This window comes from Diadema antillarum, unplaced genomic scaffold (assembly GCF_040938485.1).
Source record: "Diadema antillarum isolate AM-2024a unplaced genomic scaffold, OU_Dant_1.0 scf00000105, whole genome shotgun sequence".
Taxonomy (NCBI): domain Eukaryota; kingdom Metazoa; phylum Echinodermata; class Echinoidea; order Diadematoida; family Diadematidae; genus Diadema; species Diadema antillarum.
The window spans coordinates 230,875-254,706 of NW_027270994.1; the positions used below are offsets into that span (position 1 = coordinate 230,875).

The window sequence follows — 23,832 nt, forward strand, 5'->3', positions numbered from 1 at the left end:
GTTGAATGACTTTGCTCACCGATTCGCCGCGCTGCAAAATGCTGCTGCTCTGCAATACATTTACTACATAGCAGTACGTGAGTAGTGTACGTACGTGTGTACCACCAACAAGGCGCCGCCGAAGGCTCTGTCGCTGCACTGATCACCGCAGCATCATCTAAGCACAGAAAACTATCCACCAAGATAGAATCCCCTACGTACAAAACAAGGGTGAATAGGAACTGACTCGGGGTGAGGTAGCTGTGATTAGAAGTTGATTACCGTGTATATTACGTGAAACTGTCAAGATGTCTGACGGAGATGATGATTTCATGGCTGACAATGATAGCGATGACTACAATCTGGTGAGTTAGAATCGAATAACAGTACTTTTTGGCCATCTGCCCCACGTGGGAACATACTCCAAATAAAACGGCTCGCACACACAGCACAGCACAGCACAGCACAGTGTCAGTGACAGAGCCTCAGAATGAAGTTGAAACAATAATGTCTTGGAATGTCTTCTTCTTCTGGTTCAGTCTGCCTCCTTCAAACCTGGAGAGTCTTGCAAACTTTGGATGTGTGTGAGTGTGTGTGTGAAACACATTGGTTGAGGTGCATGGTGCAGAGTATGATGGACCATTTTCTAGAGTATACACGGTGCAAGTAAAAACAGTCCGGGGGGTGCTTCATTAAGCTGTTCGTAAAGTTACGAACGACTTACGAGCGACTGGTGATCAGTTCTTGTGCTGAATTATGGAAATTCTGATAAGTATAGCACATCAGAACTGATAACCTGTCTCTCGTAAGTTGTTTGTAACTCTAAGAGTAAGAACAGCTTTATGAAACACCCCCCTGGGACGACTTATCCACTGCCTTCCGTCAGTCGATGGCGGAAGGCTTCCTTCCACTAAATGGTGCGGTTACAGTACTCAGTGGGAGGATGTTCCATGTTCTTAGTGTTCTGGGGAAGAAGGACATTTTGTGATGTTCTGTTCTGGAGCGTTCCGCTTTTCATTAATGTGCCGTGGGACTTGTATGTAAAGAAATTTTCGAGTAGGGTGCGTAGCTAGGTTCCCCCTACTACAGTACAGTACAAGAACATCTTTTCTCTACTGACTACCGGTACTGTATATATTTGCAAGAACTTCATCCACAAGTGAAAATGGTCCAGAGAAGAGCTGCGAGATTCACTTTGAATTGTTACCATAACACCTCAAGTGTCATCAAAATGCTGCAAGAACTTGATTGGACCACTCTGGAACAGCGCAGAGAAAATGACAGGCTATTATGATGTACAAATACACAATAATCTTACTCATCTTTCAGCACAGGACTGTCTATAGCATCAAACAGGTTACTTTTTTTTTTTCGTTGCGTTACTAGTACTTTTATTCTTCACGCGACCTAGAAGCGCACTGCGTATGTTTCTTTTTCTTTGGTTACTAGATCTTCATAGCAACGACTTTGAGGGTCACGTAATGTGGGCGGCGAAGGTAGGCTACTTGCACTGCGTCCGCATGACGTTCGGGCCGACGTTGAGCATAATAATAATGATAACAACAATAATGACAATAATAATAATAATAATAATGATAATAATGATAATAATAATAATAATAATAATGATAATGATGATAATAGTGATAATATTAATAATGGTAATAATAGTTATCATTATTACAATATCAATAATAATTATAATAATAGCTTTTGTTGTTATTGTGTACATAATGTACTTTTGATTTATTTTGTGCCGAATAAAATGAAGTGTGAATTGAATTGAAAATGGCGAACAAGAAACAAATAAACACATACCAGCTAGATAAAGAATACAATTGTCTCGAACATTATAGACTGCAGTTTGAGAATCCTTAGTATGAGAGGAACAGATAACTCTGTTATACGATTCATGTATTTATTTTCTTGTTCATGAACATACAAAATAAGAGACAGTAGGTCGTCAGTATGGCCTATATACGCAATAGCCCGGCATAAAGCGCCAGAGAAAGATTGCCTAGAGGCTATCCTTATTTTTGCTCCTAAACTTTTTTTTTTTTTTACTTTTTAATGGATGTAAACCAACAGGTAAACAACATATTTTTGACGAGAGCCACGCAACCACATTCCTATCAGGTACCATACTCGAGAACTGAATTGCAACGTCATTCATTCTTTCCAAGAACTGTAAGAAACCGGAATTCCCTGTCGTCAGAAATTGTTTCAGTGCCATCTGTAGGATCATTCCCTAACCGACTAACGGTTGAACACAGTGGCTAGTTATTTTCTTCAAATTTGTTATGTACTCGTAATCTGTAAATAAACTGTATTATAATATAAATAGCACAGCCTGCTAGAATCTTCAGCCTATTGAAGGAGGTAGACTTAATCAGAAGAAGAAGAACACTGGAATCAAGATTAAGACCCTGATTAACATAATTGCTGATTGACGGGCTGAGTATCGGGCCTAGGCTTAGGGCCTGCATGTAGTCTATGGCTGTGGACTTGGACTTGGCGAAATGGTGGGGGAGGGATGGTGCAAAACCTGCATGTAATAACCTTGACAGTTAGACGTGGTAAGTAAGGTCTACAAAGATGTAACACAAGTAATTTTTTGTGCTCGGCTGGGTAAAGTGACTTTCGCACGTTTTTAATTCCACGGAATCAAGACATGCATTTCAATAATGGAACATAGTAGTCTATCCCACAATGGACCACATGCAGAAATATTTGCATGCTTTATTTTCAAGCTGGTTTCTTGTGCGAAATGTGCAAAAGCTTCCACACCATAAAAATGTGCACTTTTACAGTAAGCATTGAGAATTCTTTGTTTTATTCACATCTAATCATTAGGTGTGTCACATCCGTTATTGCTTGATGTGATTGACTGGAAAACAATTCATAAACAATTTAATTGATACTTTGGACCAGTGATATCCATCTCGTTATTAGTGTCAGGGTAAGCCTTCTTTAAGCTGGTTTGCCATTTTCATATGTTTTAGGTAAATCAATTAAAGCCTTGCATTTGGCCTTTGGGGATTGTAACAATACCATACATTTCCTTATGAAATAGATGTACATTGATTGCATAGAAATTACATTGGAATGTAGCAGATTGTGCTAATTCACTGAAGCAGTTATAAGCAGTATTTAGCTGTTCTCCTAAGCTGTTCATGCAAACTAATGCTCATAATCCAAAACATGAGTTTGTCATCCAAGACAACTGAATTGGTATGGGAGTGTGAATGATGTTATATTTCACAAATATACGATTGTACTGGTCTTTGTCCAATCACTCACTTACTTCATTATCTCCACACCTTAGTTAAGAACTTTTGGCAGCATTCAGACAAATACTGATTGTTTCTCGTTCTACAGTACATGCGATAAGATTGTTCACTACCTGGTAGTATCATTTCTTTTCATAAATTATCCAAATGTGTCAAGAAAGAGGGGAACAATCGTTGCCTTTTTATTGATGATTTTTGACAGGAGTACTCTGAGGACACAAACTCTGAGCCAGATGTGGATCTCGAGAACCAGTACTACAACTCCAAGGCACTGAAAGAAGAGGACCCCAAGACAGCACTAGAAAGTTTTCAAAAGGTGAGTGCAGATCTTGTGATCATTTCTTCATCATCATTATCATCTCTCTTTGCAATGTCAGGAGAGCAGGCTTACAGATCTCTCGTGTGTTGATGCACATGATATCGGTTGTTTCTTTATCTTTACAGGGAATAATTTTCCTGGTATCACATCGCAATTTGCTATGCATTTCTACACCACTGCTATGCAAACTAGCTTTTCTAGAGCAGTTTTCTTACATAGTAGTGTACAGGATACCATTTGAAATACTGTTCATCTGCTGAAATTGGTAATAGAATTTGAGTTGGAAAATTATTTCCTGCTTTATATTAAAGTATGTCCTGCTTACAGTATACAAGGTCATGATGAGATTTGTTTTTGAGCTTCAGTCTAGTTTATGAAATGGGCTGAAAAATCCAAGTATGATGGAATTTTGTTTCCACTAGTGAACCATGCTGCATATAAAGGATTACATGGACATCAATAGGGAGCTGTAGATTTTAGACGCGCGGACGTTCAAAGGGGAAAAAACATGCTCTGAGCGTGCGCAGAAGCGCGGGTCAAGTTGACGCACGCTTCTGCGCACGCTCAGAACATGTTTTTTTCCCTCTGAACGTCCGCGCGTCTAAAATCTAAAGCTCCCTAATAGCCTTTTGTGTGCAAACTATAATTGCATGCACACACACACATGCACACATTAAAAAAAAAAATGATAATAAACTTACAATTACTGGCTATTGGTGCCATTCTGAAATCTCATAGCCTACTTGTGAATACTCTGGTATTCAGCTGTTGTGTATGTTTACCTTTACAACAAAGATTGTGACCACCAGAGTGTTTGCCCAATGCTTGCCTGATGCCCAACATAGCAACAACTGAAGCTTGCAAAGTGCATTCCAACTATTGAACTTTATTGAGTATACATTATACTGACATGACATAGCATGCTACTTCATTCATGGAGGAAACATTATGTGTAAATGTGATACATTAAGTAGTAAACTAACCTATTGTATCAGAGAAAACAAAAATCAAGCTTTGTGACAAGCAGAGCAATGCAGAACTATTCACAAATGTGCTCAATGCATTTTCACCAAATTTGTTCGTGTGCACAGGTTTTAGAACTGGAAGATGAAAAAGGAGACTGGGGTTTCAAGGCTCTCAAGCAGATGATCAAAATCAACTTTCAGCTGGTGAGTTGGTTGGATTCCAATTACAGAGGCTGCTGCATCACATGATACAACAGATTTTAGCAACAACAAGCAAGCCTGATGGCACACATAATCTCTACTTCAGTAGTAAAGTTCAGCATTTAATGAAGAATCAATTTGAAATGGCCACCTTTTTTTTTTGTGAATGACTTTCAAGTCAGCTTGGTTCCTCAGTTCCTTAATTTCAGTGTGATTTTTTTTTCTTATTCTTTTTTGTTTAGTAAATACTGCTTACATCAGATAAGTGCGGAGCATAGTACCAGGTATATTGTAAATTAGGAACTGTGAGATAATTCCGTGAGTGGTCAAACTTGTGATTGACAACCATAGCAATGGAATAATAAAATAAGTATTATTCATTTTCAATAGTCTATGTTCAGTGATTTCCAATCCTGGAGACAGTACATTGCATAATTTGGGTATGAAAGGCAATACTTTGGCATGTCCTTGAGTTCACGAAATATCAGTCAATCCAAGATATTTGTACAAATAAATCACTGCAAAATATATGGTGTATACAGTTCAACGTACCTTGTAAATGTGACACACAGCCTTGCTGGAAAAAAACAAAACAAAAAGCAGTTTTCATTGTTTTTTGCATTATTCCGAGTTTTACGCTAGACACTTCATTTTCAACAAAAATCATTGTAATGCATATTGAAATTTGCAAAACATTTGCGTCATGTCAGTCATTGTATGTGTAGAATTATGTGCCATATGTCTTGCAAATGTAGACTTAGATAGTTTTGTGAGTGGTTGAAATTATGATCAAGATACACAGTGATGAAATAAAAAAATAGGAGTTTGTTTTCTATTTTCAAGGAAAAAAATCATCAACTTCTAACCTCATAAACCGGTATGCTTCTGTGAGAGGAGACCATATTTTTGGATGTTGTGTTTAAGTCGCTGTGTGAAATTTGAAATATCCTAAGACACTAAAATATATGATATATCAGTGATTTGTTGATCCCTTTGAGGTGTCATTTTTTTAAAATATGTTCCTCACTGAGCATCATGTTCTAAAATAACATGGCATGTACCAACAGTGATGGAGTAATTCATTATCACATATTGTACCTGTCATACTGGTATTTGAGTAAAATACTTTGTGATTCCTATTTCACTTTCATGAATTTTACCAATCAAATTTAATGTACATCAAGTACATGTACATGTTAGAGCTATAATACGTCAGTGGGAAATATGAAAGTAGCCAAAATACACCTCAACATTTATATGTCTTTTCCTTATCGTCTCTTTTCAGGGAAACTATGATGAAATGATGACAAAATACAAGTTATTATTAACATACATTAAGGTGAGTACAGTAAACTGCAGTATCATATGTCATTTACCAAGGTAAATCTCTTTTTCAGTGCCGCGTGTATAAATGTTTTTTCATAGATTGCACCAATCATATCTTAGTCATTAGTGATGATGTGATTATAATGGTAACTGTAATGTATAATGATTTATTGTGGATGCAGTCTTCACTTCCAAGCTGTGAACTCGCTCATATGATGTAGATGTTTGGCAGAACACAAATGACGTGATCATTGCAGTGATGTAAAGTTTTAAGCTAAAGCCGTTGAATATATCAAACTGTAAGTTGAATTTTTTGTTTCCATGGAAAAAAAAGAAAGATATTCCACAATAAAAGCAAACTGCAGGGGGACAAATACTAGAGGGAAGATAAATGTCGAAGTGGTATAGAATATTGTGTTGTTTGAAGGTTTGCATGGTGAAGTAAATGAGGGAGAAAGATTTGTGGTGACACTATGTGTATGTAGTCCTCAACCGGATCTCTGTTTGGCAGAAGAGCCTAGAAAGAGTAGAATTGAAGAGGGAAGTGACATATGGGAGTTGTAAGGAGGGCAAAAAGTGAAGAGTGGGGGACAGTAATGGGCTAGAAGTTGAAGTTTCACTAGTGGAGACGGTAGAGAAATGATAGAATATGTAACACAGGAGTGCTATAATTACTGTGAAATCCTTTATCCATACTGTACAGAGAGAGTTGTGAAGAAACTTCATTTTATACGGCATACATTTTGTGACCATAAGATTGCTTACAGTGCCACTCCAGTATAGATGCCGTATTAGAGGAATGTATACTGTTGCTGAGATGGCATATTCACATCACCCCATTCCTGAATTAGTTTGATGGCAGACTGTTACAAATTCTTTTCTGTTGTTGTTCCATTGTCTTGTATGTTTGACACATACAGAGTGCCGTTACAAGAAACTACTCAGAGAAGTCAATCAACAGCATCCTAGACTACATCTCTACTTCCAAAAACATGGCTCTCCTTCAAGAGTTCTACGAGACGACGCTGATGGCGCTCAAAGACGCCAAGAACGACAGGTTGTGGTTCAAGACAAACACAAAGGTATGGGCAGCCCCTCTGATCTTTGATCCCCCAATTCCTTTAACCCCTAGCTCCTTTGATCCTAGACATTGTAATAGTTGCTTTCATCATGGTTCATGACACTTTTTTTTCCCCTCTTACATTTTATTGTGCATGTTTTCTGTTATGTTCTTTTTTTTTTTGTAGCTTTGCATAGTTTGTCCTATAGTATTACAGTGGTGTTGACCTTCAAAACAGGCATGCACTGTCTCGTTTTATGTCATTAGCTAGTAATGTGCTGTACATGTCCCTCTGCACCTCCAAATTGGCCACTAGATCAGTGGCACAGTACATGTGCTGTACTTATCATTGTTGTTATTAGCTGGCTTAAAATATTTTGTAAAAACTCAATTTTGAAACAGCAAAAGGTCAGTATCAGTGAAAAACACTGAGAAAAAGGGTTGTGAGTCTGGTCTTGAAATTAATGATCACCCATGCAATTTCCTATTTATTTGATGCCAGCAGAGAAAGATTTTCAAAAAGCTATTACCGGTGTTTATTAGGCTTAATGATAAACATGCATTCATTGTGTTTCCAATAAAATGAATGATAATCATTTGAGATTTTGTAGAGAATATATGAACAAATCCTGTTGTTTATGGGATCATTCAATTTCATTATTCATTCCAACAAAATGAGTTTGTTAATGGTGTACCCAGTAATGATTTTGTTAATGATGTACCCAGTAATGATTTTGTTAATGATGTACCCAGTAAATAATTGATTATGGAAAAGGAGTAGCTGAGTTTGTGTCAAGACAAAAAATAGTAAGTGGAAAATTGTGCAATTTGTTTTTCCAATGAAAGAACTGCTAATTTGCATTCAAACATCACAAATACTATGTATGAGTGCCAATATTTCAAATCACTAATGCACACTTTTTGTTAATGTTACCTGTATGTTTCTTAATCTCTCTTTTCAGCTTGGTAAACTGTACTATGACAGAGAAGAGTTCAATAAGTTGGCAAAGATCCTTAAACAACTACATCAGTCATGTAAGGTAAGTGTAGAATTAATGACATGTAGGTCTTTACATTGGTAGGTATCCTCACTGTAGTACTATATCATGTAAAAAGCTGCAAGACTGAGGTACATTGGGTGTGTTATTTGCTTATATCAATCTTAGGGGTCATTTTCTTCTCTGAATAAGATCAGGTATAATTGCAAGTGGGCCTGCTAGGGGCCTGCAGCAAAACCTGAATATCAAGATTTTTGGAATACTAGTAGTTTGCTTGCTTCGGTTGTAGTGCCATGAAGGCGATGTGCACTACATAGGGGATCACTAGACCTGTGTGTCTCTTGTGTACATTTTCGTCTTCTTTTTGAAGCCGGTGGCTGGATTTTGGCAGAACTTGGCAGGAATATCATCAATTGGGAAAGGGGGTTTATAGTTTGTACTAATGATACAGATAGTGGTGTCCTCAGTGGGAGTCCATTTGTGGCCCCCAAATTCCAAAATTTAAAAAAAAAAAAAAATGGGGAGTATTTTGTCGGAGGGGCCTGCAGCAATCCCTGAATCTCAACATCTTAAAGATTTAAGTTTAAAAATAAAATTTGCCTCGTGTGGAGTGCACTGCTCAGGTGAACACCAAGACCTGCAGGTGTCTTCTTGTCTCTTATCACAAAGCAAGCTTTGTTCTTGATTTTTTTGTTTGAATTGCTTTACCCCCTTAGCTGAATCATTTTTCAAAAATGTAAAAGAGTGCATTTGTCATTGTTGTTATTTCCTTTGCAGAATCAGGATGGCACAGACGACCTGAAGAAGGGCACGCAGTTATTAGAAATCTACGCCCTGGAGATCCAGATGTACACTGCACAGAAGAATAACAAGAAGCTGAAGGCGCTCTACGAGCAGTCGTTACAAATCAAGTCAGCAATACCTCATCCACTCATCATGGGTGTCATCAGAGGTCAGTGACATTTATAAGTGAAAGTGTCATGCTTCACCTGTCACAAACCCATTTGAAGTGGAAGTCATTGTTAGGTTTACATGGTGTGGTCCAAGCGAGAATGCTCAAGCATCTGTTTAGCAGCTGCTCATATTGTGTACTTGTAAATGCTCTGAAACAGTTCGTACATCTGCACCATTGCTTAACATTTTTTCAAACTTGCTTATATGCACGTTCTTCAGAGGAAAGGTTCTACCTGTTGCAAAGTGAGTAATATCAGCTTCAGAAGGACCATTTTTTTTAATGCCTCCGCCACGAAGTGGTGCCGGAGGCATTATGTTTGCGGGTTGTCCGTCCGTCTGTACGTCCGTACGTCCGTCCGCGTTCGTTTACGCAATAACTTGAGTAATATTGACTGGAATTTACCAAACTTGGTCCAAGTATAAAGTATGATAGGGCAATTACTTGATTAGATTTTGGGTGAAATCGGCTAAAGTCCAAGGTCAAAGGTCAAGGTCAAATCATGAAATTGTATCTGTTTACGCAATAAGTCAAGACTGGATCAAGCAAATTTCACCAAACTTTGTCCGAGGATGATGTATGATGGGACAATTACTTGATAAGTTTTTGAGTGAAATCGGACAGAGATCAAAGGTCAAAGATCAAGGTCAAATCCTCAAATTTATCTGTTTACGTGATAACTCAAAACTGGACAAAGCAACTTTCACCAAACTTGGTCCAAGGATGAAGTATGGTGGGGCGATTAGTTGAGTAGTTTTGTAGTGAAATTGGCAAGAGGTCAAAGGTCAAAAGGTCAAGGTCAAATGCTAAAAATGTTGCTATTTCCCCCATATCTATGCAATGCCCAAAGGTATTTTCTTGAAACTTTGTGTAGCCATGTACTACTCCATTAAGATTCTCCAGAGAGTTTTGTGTCACAAGGTCAAAGGTCAAAAGGTCAAAGGTCAGGTGAAAATGTTACAATTTCTCCTTTCTCACAAATGGTTCAATGTATCTTCATGGAACTTGGTACATACGCATGCACTGACTGGCAGGGATTATCTAGGGAATTTAGGGGTCATCGGTCAATAGTCAGGTGTTAAAGGTCAAGGTCAACTCTTCAAAATTTCCCTATTTATTTTATACTGTAATTACACTTTTTCTTCATACCTTTAAAATTACTCAATGCATAAACTTATGAAAGGGTCAGTCAAAAGTCAAGTAAAAATCCTCAATTCCCCAAATACATGTACTTGCACTCTTAGACAATTATAGCAAACCTAGTTCAAGGAAAGTGAACATTCAAAACATTTCTGACAAACCTGTCATTTCAATATTTTGCCAATTATGTGAAACTGTCATCACACATTGTGAAGACATTGTACTATACACTTATTGGGAGAATCATGCGTTATGGCGGAGGCATACCAGTTGCCATAGTGACATTTCTAGGGGGTTTTTTTTTGTTTTTTTTTTTTGGTGGGTGGGAGGGGGAGGGGGGCGGGGGGCAATGTCATTTTGTTGCCAATATTGATAATGATCATTAGAGATTATGTCTTTGTGCATTAGCTAATGTGGGAACCAATGTGATGCCTTAAATTTTTAGCTTCCATTAATTAACGAGAAAGAATTTGATAATTTCAGTCCTGAATTGGCATGATCTGAAAGTATTGTAGTACAGTGAAACCCCGTTATAATGAGGTCCGTGGGACCGGCGATATTACCTCGTTATAACCGGTACCTCGTTATATCCGTACGCATCAAAAAAAAAGGAAAAACATAAGCACGACATCATTATACCCATAAATGAAACCTAAAGACATCCTTTGCGTTATTATTACACAATTATGGATCATTATTATGGAGAGAATAAAGGGAAATTATTGTGAATTAGACGAAAAAGTAGGGGCTGAAATGAGTTAAATCTTAATATAATAGTAATCTTAAATACATGTGTAATTCTTGTTTGTGAAGTTTTTCTAAACACCAGCGCAGACAGAGTAACATACAGGCCTTGTTTACCGTAACTTGCGAGGTATTTTTACGCTTATAGTGACCAGCGGGAATGCGATGATTTCATGAATCATTTTGGCTGTTATCTTGTACAACGTATGATCGTTGCGCCCGAAGGGATTAAAAATGCGTTCTATATTTTCTTCCCAAAAATCTCTTCGCGTTTTGTACATCCGTTCTTGAAAAATATGCGACAGGATTGAATGTGGAAGGTTGTGATCCTTTTTACGCAAATCTTTACCTGGTAGACCTTTCTGAAAGAAAGAAAAATCTTCTTTGTGAAGTGCAGTGTTAAAATTGTAATAATGAACAAACCCAGATCTATTCAAACTAATAAATGCGTTGGTTTCTTTTTCTGATTTAGGTTAACATGCGTCATTCAACTTTTTTACGCGACTTTCCCCTGGCGAGATCGCGATGATTTCAGGGTAACATACATGCGTTGTTTACCGTTAACTTGCGAGGTATTTTACGCTTATAGTGCCCAGCGGGAATGCGACAATTTCATGAATCATTTCGGCTGTAATTTTATAAAATGTATGATCGTTGCACCCGAAGGGATTAAAAATGCGTTCTTTATTTTCTTCCGAAAATCTCTTCGCGATTTTTACATCGATTCCGTTCTTGAACTGTTAAATGCGTTTGTTTCTATTTCCGAACACCGATTAAGTTATTCAACTATCTTTTACGCTACGGTCACCCGGCGAGATTGCGATGATTTCACCAGTTATTTCGGCTGCAATCATACACACTCATATTCAGATTATCAGATAAATACTAAATACTAAATACTAAATAAATGCGTTTGTTCTTTTTCTGAACACCGATTAAGTAGGTTAACATGCGTTATTCAAATTTTTTTAGGAATTTTAGGCTACTGTCACTCGGCGGGATCGCGATGATTTCATTAATTATTTCGGCTTTAATCATACACACTCATATTTGCTAACCAGCAAAAGAACTGGAATTCTGAACTAAAAATGGATGTAATGATGAGTTGCACACGCATTCTAATTGCCCATTTTTTGCCACAAGTGTCGCTACATGAAAAGTTTTTGAATGCGTTATCTAACTTTTTTTTTTGCCGCGTCACGCACGCGTATCTCGCGAAAAAGAAAATCGAATGATTATGTTTAATAATTCAGTAGGAACATCGGAAGACATTCTTGTGTCTTATTGCGTGGTTTAGAAGAAAAAATGGAAGGAACGGTTCTCTGCAAAACGGGAAAAAGACGTGGATAGCGTAAATTCGGTTTTCAATGTTTCGTTTGTCGCGTGTTTGAAAGCGACAATTTAGTCAAGAAATGGAACCTCGTTATATCCGATCAAATTGCTTATGTTTTTCTTTATTATGATGCACTGAAATTGTCCTCGTTATAACCGGAATCTCGTTATAACCGAACTCGTTATAACCGATTCGTTCTGCCATAGGTTTGTATGCAAAGGAAAGCGGGACCGACGCGATCACCTCGTTAAAAGCGGTTCCTCGTTTTAACCGAACTCGTTATAACGGGGTTTCACTGTATTTCATTTAAAGGAACAAGAGGAGAAAACGAACAAGGAGTTAGGGTGCTGAGGGAGTAATTTAGTTTTACACAACATTATAAAATGGGTTCAAGAATGTAGCCAATTGGAAGCGCTGAAATGAGTCACGTGTGCGCTCATGATTTTCTTACTAACATGCACGGCCGTGCAAAAAGTGTGCAACGAAAAGTCATAACAGCACGGCGTGTTATCCTATGGGACATTGCAGAGAAAGCGTACTAGTAACTGCTCCGTCACTGACGTCACAATGTTTGCACTAGCAGTGCACACTCATTCAGTTGTTACAAGTGCGTCGCACACTACTATACGCGCTGTCAATCCTGTGAACAACTTCTAGTTCGGGCTGCCAGCTGGCCTTTCTTGTGCATAACATGTGGCGTATTTATACTTTTATACATACTTATATGTGAGGGATTTCCGAGTGCGACGTGCGTAGATGTTTGGGACGAACATCTTCGGACATCTTGACTTTTGAGCAAGTGCGACATGTAGCTGACTGGTATTGACCCACAAAGGTACATGAAAAATGCTGTTAGTTTTCGACCCATTTCATAAATCAAATAATACACAGGTTTAAGTTTGTGACGTTAGTGGAGATGCACTCTCACCTGTGTATTATTTGTATATTAGTGCATGGCACCTACTTGTATGTTTTGCTTATTTGCAAAACATAACTTTACTCTAGCATCCAGTATTCCTGTATGAAATCTGATCTCATACAAAAGCAGCTCATTCTACATTTAACTGCAGTGGTTTGAGAATATGCCATGATGAAACACAGCACGGTATGCAGAAGCTCAGTGAGGAATGATGCCTACAGTTATGATTATTCAATGTTATGAAGGCCTGAATATCATTCTATATTTTCCCTGCAAATGCAGAAAATGCAATTCTGATACAATACTGCTTTTAATAGTGTCATGATACCAGGACTAAAGTCTTCCATCAGATGTTTTTCTACCACTATGAAAGGTACTCACATTACATTTCTAGGAATAATGTCAGTTTCGCAGAAACAACACCTGTCTTTCGTTTTTCTTTTAGTTATTGTTTTGTCATATCTGTCTGTTTGCGTAGAGTGCGGTGGCAAGATGCATTTAAGGGAGTGTGAGTATGAAAAGGCGCACACGGACTTCTTCGAGGCCTTCAAGAACTACGACGAGTCTGGGAGTCCCAGGAGAACCACGTGTCTCAAGTATCTGGTCCTGGCAAACATGCTGATGAAGTCTGACATCAACCCCTTTGAGTCGCAAGAGGTATGATAATTTCAAGCCTTTCGCTCTTGCAGAGGGAAATGTGCATTAGCAAATTTCAGTATACATGTATCCTCTTGTCAACAGCCCTGGTGCTGTTGGAGTCTGTACAGTCGATATCAAGGCAAAAATTCTGGCTAGTGTACATGTGGCTGTGTTAACCTAGAGAGTGCTTGCTGTTGGTTTTTCAAAGACGTCAGCTACTTGGAATGGAACAGTTTCATGCAATTGAAATTAGTGACTCCTTACGTTCCACTCTCATGTGATAGATGCACCATGTTTTGCAGTTGAGCAAAATGCTGTGCCACTGTGCATGTAGGGATAAAGTGTTCTTGTTTGTATCAGAACCCAAGCTTCATATGGGACTTCAATATGTATTCATTTTTAATGTTTTAAACTGAGAGTCAAACTTGATAGGGCTAATAGGCACTGCCTGTTAGTTGTAAAGATAGGGTCTAATAAGCATATGCCTTTCATGTAACATGTGAATTTGATATCTTTACTGCTTCAGATATTTGTTGTGGGGGGGGGGGGAGGGGGAGGGAGCTGACAACCATTATTAAAAAGGGGGAAATCGGACATCTATACCTTATGGTTACTGCACAAAAGAAGGTATGAATTTTATAAAACTGCGTATGTCAGTGAATTACTCCTTAAATAATCGCACTTAAGCTAATGTCCCTACTGTAGCAGGGAGGTTGCACAAAGTTTGAATTTATTTTGAAACTCAGGGTGGGGGGAAGTCAGCCTTCAGTGTTTTCTTTTGGGTTGGTTTTGTTTTGTATTTATGCTTTTTTTTGGGGGGGGGGGAAAGGGGTTCTTTGTTATTTTTGAGAATGCAACCCAGTGATGCCGGGAGATTTGCTTACAAATGGGCGTTGTGAGCACGTAGGTGAATGATTGAATGTTATGCTTCCTATTTATTGTAGGAAAAGAAAGTCTTCTAAAGTGATAAAAGACATATGTAATTTGTAGTTTTGTGGGATCAATTCCCTAGGGTCACTTACTCAAAGTAGACCTTTATGCAGTGTGCTTGTTTTAACAAATGTTGTAAATTGTTGCGCCATTATGTAACATCCATGCATGTTCTTGATTGATAAAGTATAAAAAGATATAAAGAAAGTTCACATCAAACTTGATAGTGTGAGTAAATATCATCTGGGATGATGTTGTCAGTGGGCTTCATTTTTGGTTTATTCTTGTATTAATGTAAGGCAAATATGAGAAGAACATCCCATCCCCTAGATTCTTGTATTGAATCCAGTCCTTGAAGACATCACTAGAATTTGGTTTGTCTTGTTGCCATAGGCCAAGCCTTACAAAAACGACCCAGAGATCTTAGCCATGACCAACCTGGTGAGTGCCTACCAGAACAACGACATCAACGAGTTTGAGAAGATCCTCAAGAACAACCGGCGGAACATCATGGATGATCCCTTTATAAGAGAGCACATAGAAGGTACGTGCTGCACGATTCTTTATCGCAAAAGCATCCTTTTGAAATGGTGCTGAGTTGTGATGACAGATGCTGTGTTACGGCTCCCAAGAATCTTTGAGTGCCAAGAGCAGATAGGATTATACGACACACATGCCCTGACACACTGGTTACACTATTCCAAAATATCCACTGTGCTTTTGTGCAGTTTGTAATAGCATTCTTGCAAGCCTGTGCATCAGGTTCCAATAACGTGTAATAAATAGGCGTGGGCCACACTTTTATATGGGGAGATGTAAACACCTGTGGTGTTTGTCAGCAGCAGGGACGGTGTGAGCATTTAGTATCCAATTTATACATTCGTTCCTGAGTCTTGAAGTGTGTTTTGATATTACCAGACATTATCAATGTGATGCTATTTTATCAGCAAGCATGTTGACTAACATACTTTTTTTTTTTTTTTAATTGCTGTCAAACAAAGCTGTGTATGAAATTTCAGATTGTAGTGCCATTGCATTTTACTGTCATTGTCTTCTGAAGCAAAACATTTCCCATGCTATCAACATGAAGAAATGTTTAAGTGAATGAGCTTGTGACCTTGGTATGCCCAACAGACAAAGGGATCCTGGTTGATAGATTGAACTGGGCTAAAGATCTTTTGCAGTGATTATGGAAGACTCATCATGTATTGTTGGTATTTTTTCCTCTCCTCCTTAATCTACAGCTCCTATGATGTGATTACTGATGTTGGATTTTTCTTATATCATTGTCCACTCTCTGTCAGATCTGCTGCGGAACATTAGGACACAAGTGTTAATCAAGCTCATCAAGCCATACACGAGAATCCACATCCCTTTCATTTCTAGAGTAAGTGCTGAAATTATCATAGTGGTCCATGCTGCGTTGCTCCTCACTTTCTTATTTCACCGTCATTCCTATATATATGAATTTCCCACTTTTGTAATGGTACGCAAGTCAGTCAAATGAGAATGTTACATGGGTAAGTCAAATACCAGTCAGCAATTACTGTATCAGCTGTTATTTTCGCGTATGGATATTTTTGCGATTGAATCGATCACAGACTTTTTCATGAGATGTTGTTTTTCTGAATTGACACCGAGGGCTAATGTAATGGGATCTGTTAGCCTAGGGCATGAAAACGTTTACATGTGTTTTTAAATTTGCGGTCCAACAGTGATTTGTGATATTTGTGAAAATTAAACCCTCACAAAAATAACAGCTTATACACTACATGGGCATGATCACATGATGGTGGACAATTTTATGTGTGTGTGCTCCTGGGCAGAACAATAATGTATGTAATATCTCCCATTCTTGTGAAGAAATGGCAAACAATAGTACAAATGTCTTTTGGGCAAAGACAGATTAAGGTTTTACAATCTTCAGAGTACCTCAAAAGACAATCTCGACTTCATACTAAATAAGATTTGGAGCATTTTGTTGTTGTTGTTTTCTGTTTGTATTATTTGTCACAGACGTTCTCAGAGTAGGCTAGCTAATCTATGTGATATAAAAGGAATATAACCGTTGTCAAGAACAAACAGATGATTTCCTACATATGGGTATGGAGTAGAGGATTTGGGAGGTTACAATTCCATGAAATTTAATATTCTTCATAAGAATTTTTCTGTGTGTTCCTTTCCCTAGCATTTCTCATCCATATGGGCATTTCCACGGTAACTCACGTTACATTTTGAACTCAAAATTAGGTCGTTGAGATCAATATCCTTTAAACCTACTTAGTGATATGAGTTACTATATGTGAATGAGTATCATGCACCTCCATCCTACCTCACAGCAACATTACATCCACAGACTCTTATGAGAACTATGAGAAAAAACACTACAAATGTCGGTAACTCACGCTACATAATTTGGACATGCAAAAATTTGGCATGTCTTATATTCAAAAGTTTCCTCAAACAAAAAACAGAAAGACTTTAAAGTATATTGTGTCAAAGTCATGGACTAACAACATACATCACTGAGTATGGTAAAAATTCAAATTGTCTTACATTCTCCAGGTATCGTCATGTGAAGCGGTAACTCACGTTACGGTAACTCACGTTACAGTTTGTCCACATGATCACAAGACGATTTTTTTGTCTTAATAATCCAAAATAAACTTACCAAGACAACTTTTTTTCACAAACAAACTCCATGAATAAAGAATCTAAATTGATTTGAACATTGATCTGACAGTAATTAATCCCATTTTATCCATGAGATTACCAAAAGGCAGGAAACTTTACATTTAGAATACCAACTTGAAGATAAATTTCATTTTTAATTGAGTTGTTTTCCAAGCTTTCATTTGTACTGAGACAAAAATTGTATTCAACAAAATGATATGAAACAGAGTCTATTTCATTAAATTACACTCTTTTCCAGTTAACAAATGCATCAGAAATTGAGGATTTAATTGAGAATTTGATTTGATTGTTTTTTTTTTATTTTACTAGATTTAAATGGATTTCAGGCTATCTAGATAAAACAAGTCATCCATAAACTATTCCATTTAATACACTGAGTCACGAGACTAGAGACCTGTACATGTAGTCTGTGGAGAGTTTAAAGGTTCAGAAATGAATATTTCAAAAAATCTTTTAACTTTTAAACAATGCAATTTGTATTCCAATTATTTGATAATTGTTTGAATTACTCAATAATGAATTGTTTGTATGTTTGATTTGTTTACAAATTCTTATACTAAACTGGTACAGAAATTAGACTTGAATTACAGAAACTGCAGATAAATTTTAGTTATCTGCTACTGTACCAGTATTGATCAGTTTTTTTATAATAAAACATGTTCATAAATGTTTAAGCCTTAAAAAACAATGGCTTTGGTCTATGAAATGTCAAGTAGCCATTATTTAAATTGTACATACATGTGAAAAGTATACCAGTATTTTCTAGAGTAATCAAGCAGTCTGAAGCAGTACACTGTAAATCCCAATGAAAAACATGAATAGTAAATATTTTGTGATCAGGAGGCTAACTATTAATATCACAAAATGTTGATAGTTTGCTTTAAGGTACATGACTGTCCAGCTCTTAAAGAAAATGTCTGATAATGAGGTTCACATTCAACAAGTTTTTGGTAATAGATCAGCATGTAAAGTAAATTATAGTGAACATGGAAAAGTTTCATTGTAGGATTTTGCACCAATATAGCTAAAACCTCAGAGTAGAATAGCATAAAACACATAAGCGTGTCAAATTCACAATGTTCAGTTCTCAAAAATCTCAGAAAAAACAGCAGGAAGCGAGCTCCAATCTTAAAATTCTGTTCACATGTAAATGTTTCAGCCTCATAAACAAAGGCTTTGGTCTATACAGGTAGGTATAAACTATGAAATGTCAAATAGTAATCACTTGAATTTACAAAAACAAGAACTTTTCAAGAGTAATCATGTAGTGATTATCCCAATCAGGAGGCTATTAATAGTTATCACAAAATTTTGATAATTTGCTGGAACAAGGTCCATGCAGCTTTAGAGGAAATGTCTTTTAACAACTTTCGTAACAGATCAGTATACATGCACTGTAATATTAAATAGTAAATATGGAACCTGTTGAAGCACATGTGATGAACATGTGTAATTAACACATTGTGGTTGTAGACCAGTTGGTTTGGTGATAGAGAGAGACCAAGAGAATAACAATGTACTGGAAATAGAATCTTAATACAAGAGTTCAGTAATCATGTACTCATTGGTCACTTACAATCACAACCTTCATATCATTTCTTGGTATTAAAGAAAAATCATGTCGGTAACTCACGTTACATTGTGGTAACTCACGTTACATGGTAACTCACGTTACAATTTGAAGACCTCTGTTATGAGAATTTGAAGCAAAGACTATAAGTCCCATCATATTTCTTGGATGTGTGCTGCATAGTTATTTGATAATCCAAAATACCATGTCTCAGTTGGGCATAGTAAAATTGCTAGGTTAAAAAGTTCATGTTTCGGTAACTCACGTTACAGCAGCTTCTCGAGCTATGTAAGAGCACACTGGTGTCCCAAGTACATATCTTATATCGAGGTCTCCACTTTATTTACTGCTAGATTAATATATTTTTGATTTGTAAAACCAAACAAAGTTTGATTTGAGCCTCAAATATAAAAAATAATCACAAAGAGCAACAAAAATGCATTTTTAGGGATTTTTAGGTCAAAAAATGCTTTCTGGTTTCAAAAGGTATAAAAATGCACAAAAGGGAACTTTTCTTAAAGGTAAAGTTGGTTTCACACACTTCAAACTATGGCTAACAAAGTAAGATTATCAGTTGTCCTGAAATATGCGGGTAAAATTTTGGTGGTCATGTCGCACAACTCACGGAAATGCCCATATAATATTTTTCATGAATTGTGAAAGCACTTTATCATAATTTGAATATTGGATTATCTTTCAGAACCTTGATCACTACCATTGAATATAGGTGCATAAGTTGAATAAAACAACAGTGAAGAGGTACAAATGAGCTGCAGTTGTCTTGGAGTAACACGTACTGTTTATTTCACCACTACAGTTAACTACAGATATATATGAGTATTACATGATTGTAAATGCATCATTTGTATTTTTACCATTTGTACATTATCATTTCAGGAACTTAACATAGATGTTGCTGAAGTCGAAAGCTTACTAGTGCAGTGTATATTAGACAAGTGAGTATTTATTGAAGAATAGTAACTTAATGAAGGCTGGATAATATTTCATTCTTTCTGAGAATTTAGAAATGTACGGTTTTGTGTGATGGTCAGTTTTAATCTAGCATCTTGTCATATAAACATAGAAAAGCATTAATATCAGTGCTGCAAATTGTTGAATTTTTGCAAATTAAATTTCTCAGATCTTTGTTATACTATACTTAGTATTTCTATAGTTTCGTTTTAGCTGCTACGTTGGAGGATTAGCAGTTTCTTGATCCCCCATATTGAGATACCAGGAAAGAAAAATATGATTACCTTTGCAATTGCATCAGAGTGATTTGATGTGAAAGCTCTGATTCATAGCTTCAGACAAACAATTTTTGTGTGTAGTCTCCCATGGAAGATTATGCTGCTGTGTAGGGTATAATGTCTATTTCTTTTTTATATCATGGAAGAAAACAAACTTGTTATAATGAGGAATCTGCAGGACAACAGAAATACTTTTCTGTATCACATACTTGTTAAATAATCCTGCGTATTTAATGTTGTCAGGACTTAATCAGTATGCAGTGGCACTCCATTCCGTCATATTTTCATATGCTCTGCCTCTTTGACTCTGATGCCACTCCACAGTACAATATGCGGTCGGATAGACCAGGTCAACCAGCTCTTGGAACTGGACCAGAAGTCAAAGGATGCAGCCCGCTACCACGCTCTCGACAGATGGACGATACAGCTGGCATCACTACAACAGTCTGTGGGGAACAAGATGGCGTGAGGGGGACCACGCCCCACCCCTGTCTCTCTCTCTCTCTGTCTCCTTCCAAGTTTGATTAGCCTGCCCTACCTGCCCCTCAAAGGAGTACTCAGCTTAAAAAAAAAAAAAAGAAGAGAAAGAAATATGAAGAAGGATTCAAGCAGGACATTATTTGGTGCACAGAGAGTTTTTAAGCATGTAGCCTGGATGACTTTGGGCATCATCCCAACTGCAAGGTGGTGGACAATGAGAAGGATAGAACACAGATGGGCTGTGTCATCCCTTCTCCTTTAGATGTCTCCTAGAGAATTCGCCTGCAAGGAAAGGATGGTGGTGTGAATCAGGCCGAGGAAATGACTTTAATTATATGTGATAATATTACTGTCGGCTGTTCTTTCGTATGCACAGAAGGAACATGTAGTGGGATTTTTTTTGTTTCTTTTTATTTTCTGCGATCTGATTCTCCCCTGGTTCACTGAAGATGAATCATACGCGCACAACTTCAGTTCTGTACTTCAGATACTGCAAGCTTTTGGCCGCTTCTACAAGCTTGAATCTCAACAGTAAATGAGTGATTCCCCCCCCCCCCCCCCCCCCATCCCTCCTCTGAAACACACCACTCACTTTTTAAATGTCACTTTTTGCATCACAAAACTAAACAGTGAACTCAAGGTCCCTGCTACACGGACAGCTCTCTGCAGTATTTGATGATATCAAATGTCACAGGGTAATTTGCAGTAAATTTAATGAGATGTACGTCAATAGTGGATGTAGTGTTGGGCGATCATTCCAGACATCGTTCCCACATATGCTTCTGTATTGTGTGCAGTATGCTTCTAGCTTTAACAAAAACCTGGAATACTGAGTGATTTGGAGAATACATTCTGATTATGGATTTCCACTTTGCTTCCAAGTATGAAATATTTGTAATCCCAAAGCCTATACTTTGATTGAATTATATTGGCCTGTCATGTGGGCATGCGATTAGGCTTACATAGACAATGATTTTCCACAGGGGGAAGCAATGTGGTGTTGAGTTGTGAATCCACTGAATCGACAGATGGCAGCATGGAATTGCAGCTTCGTAGGTTTGCCGCACTCAGTGACAGGTTTGCCGGTTATGAGCCAGTGCTGGAGTAATAGTGGGACCCTGTTGCACGAGGAGGGAGTGGCAACAGACAATTTGAAACTTTTGAGAGAAATTAGGTTGTAAAACTCATTTTGGAATGAATCTGTGTGGAGAGGTGAGTATGTGAGTCTTATGTCATTGGCAAGAGTGAATTGTTCATGCTGTAGTATTCTACCCTGTCATCATTAGCCACACAAGCTGGGCAGCGACACTTTATTGCACATACGATAATTTTTATTCCTATCTCATTGGGAGGGAGGAGGCATCTCAACAGAAATTTTGTGGCTATTAGTGGCAAAGCCACATCGTTTCATCACATGGTTGCAGTGTGACATTGAGACAATTAATATGAAACTTTATATCTCATATCAGCTGATATACACTGTATTTGTGAAACAGTAGTAGGAAAAACAAAATAGAAAATCCAGGAATACATTTGTTTCTTGCCAAAGCAAGGAAATACTTTGTTCTGTAATTGAAGAATGGGTATTTCGCTGCCACTCATTCTTTGATTTTGTTTTGCTTTTATTATCATCATCTTCGTTAATATTTTGATGTTCTTATTCTGAGGAACATTTGCCTTCTTTGGTAGATAACATAAACAACCATCTCTGAAACACCTAATTGACAACCATACATTTTTGTGCGAGGGGGTATTTGATATCGTAAAAGTAGGAGCCATATTGTAGCTCAGACTACATTTGTACCTGTGGACTTAGTGGCAGGAAATGAAAATATCTTTATTCTATTCCCCCCCTCCTTCACCCATTTATCAGTCGGCAGTCAGTACAATGATACAAATTCATCAGATACTGTAAAAGTGGATATTTTCGCGCAACTAATTTTTCGCGCTCGCCTGGGTAAGAGGAGTTTCGTGTGGTTTTAATTCCGCGGAATCAAGACATCAACTACTGGAACACATGGCAAGCAAAAATATTCGCGTGCTTTTATTTTCGCGCTAGTTTCTGGTTGCGCGAAATGCGCGAAAATTTCAACACCGCGAAAATTTCCACTTTTACAGTAGATGTCACTTTGTAACTACAAGAATAATAAGCTCACTTTATGAGTGATCATCAGTGGTTTGTGAAGCCCAAAGCTGTGCTAGATCCCACCCCTAGGTTTATCTTACATGGGTTCTAACAGTCTCTCTTTACATCGTATCTTCTCGAGTCCAAGAACTTCATTTATTTTTATCTTAAAAACCTGGTAGTGTGGGGATACCATGGGGTGGGACAGCTGACCCAGCTTGGATATATTTGAGAATCCCTATAACAATCCCCGAATTTCAAGATTTTTGAAATAGTCTGCCTCAGTCGGAGTACTATGAATGCAAAGTGTGCTACTCAGGCGTGTCAGATTCGCAGGTCCCTTTCTGGTACTTTTCCTGGGGTTAAGAATGTAGGGTGCTTATGACAGTTTATGTTTATGGCCCAGTTGCACCTCTGTTGGGATAACAAGTTGGGATTGTGTCCAGCTATTAAAAAAGAACACCTTGATTTCCATGATAAAACTCCATGTTTCAGTTTGCCTTTGACAAATCAGTTATACCAGCCTCCCACCCACTTTGCCTCTTACAAAAAAAAAAGGAACAAAACAAAACAAACACAGAAGGGGGATTGAGGGAAAAAAATGGCAATATTAAAAGATGATTTGTGTACATGCTTTTTCAGAGTCATAATGTTGTTTACAAAATCATGAGATGAGGTAATATTGTGTACAGCATTATCACTGATCTCTATGTAAGTACTCACACAGCTAAAAAATCTAAAATGGAGTTGACTGTTACTGATGAGCGTACATTTTGATGCACATATTGGATAACTGATGCACAAGGTTTTTTAATAGGTGTTCTCAAAAACATTCTTGAAAAGAACCAACCTCTCGTGTTGGGAATATTAAGTCTCAAGCAATATTCGTAGTCCTTTGTTCTGAAGTTAAATGTAAGA

The 23,832-nt window shown here is 37.5% G+C and overlaps 1 protein-coding gene across 1 annotated transcript; it reads left to right on the forward strand.

Annotated features, from left to right (window-relative positions):
• The first annotated feature begins 206 nt into the window (after nucleotides 1–206).
• LOC139719142 (COP9 signalosome complex subunit 2-like) lies at nucleotides 207–20,857 on the forward strand. Its single transcript, XM_071630574.1, has 12 exons — nucleotides 207–344; nucleotides 3,472–3,585; nucleotides 4,680–4,757; nucleotides 6,040–6,093; nucleotides 7,001–7,162; nucleotides 8,103–8,180; nucleotides 8,916–9,090; nucleotides 13,705–13,883; nucleotides 15,189–15,339; nucleotides 16,100–16,182; nucleotides 19,957–20,015; nucleotides 20,634–20,857. Exons 1-12 carry the CDS (start codon nucleotides 288–290, stop codon nucleotides 20,776–20,778), a joined length of 1,335 nt encoding a protein of 444 aa, XP_071486675.1. The 5' UTR covers nucleotides 207–287; the 3' UTR covers nucleotides 20,779–20,857.
• Nucleotides 20,858–23,832: the final 2,975 nt, after the last annotated feature.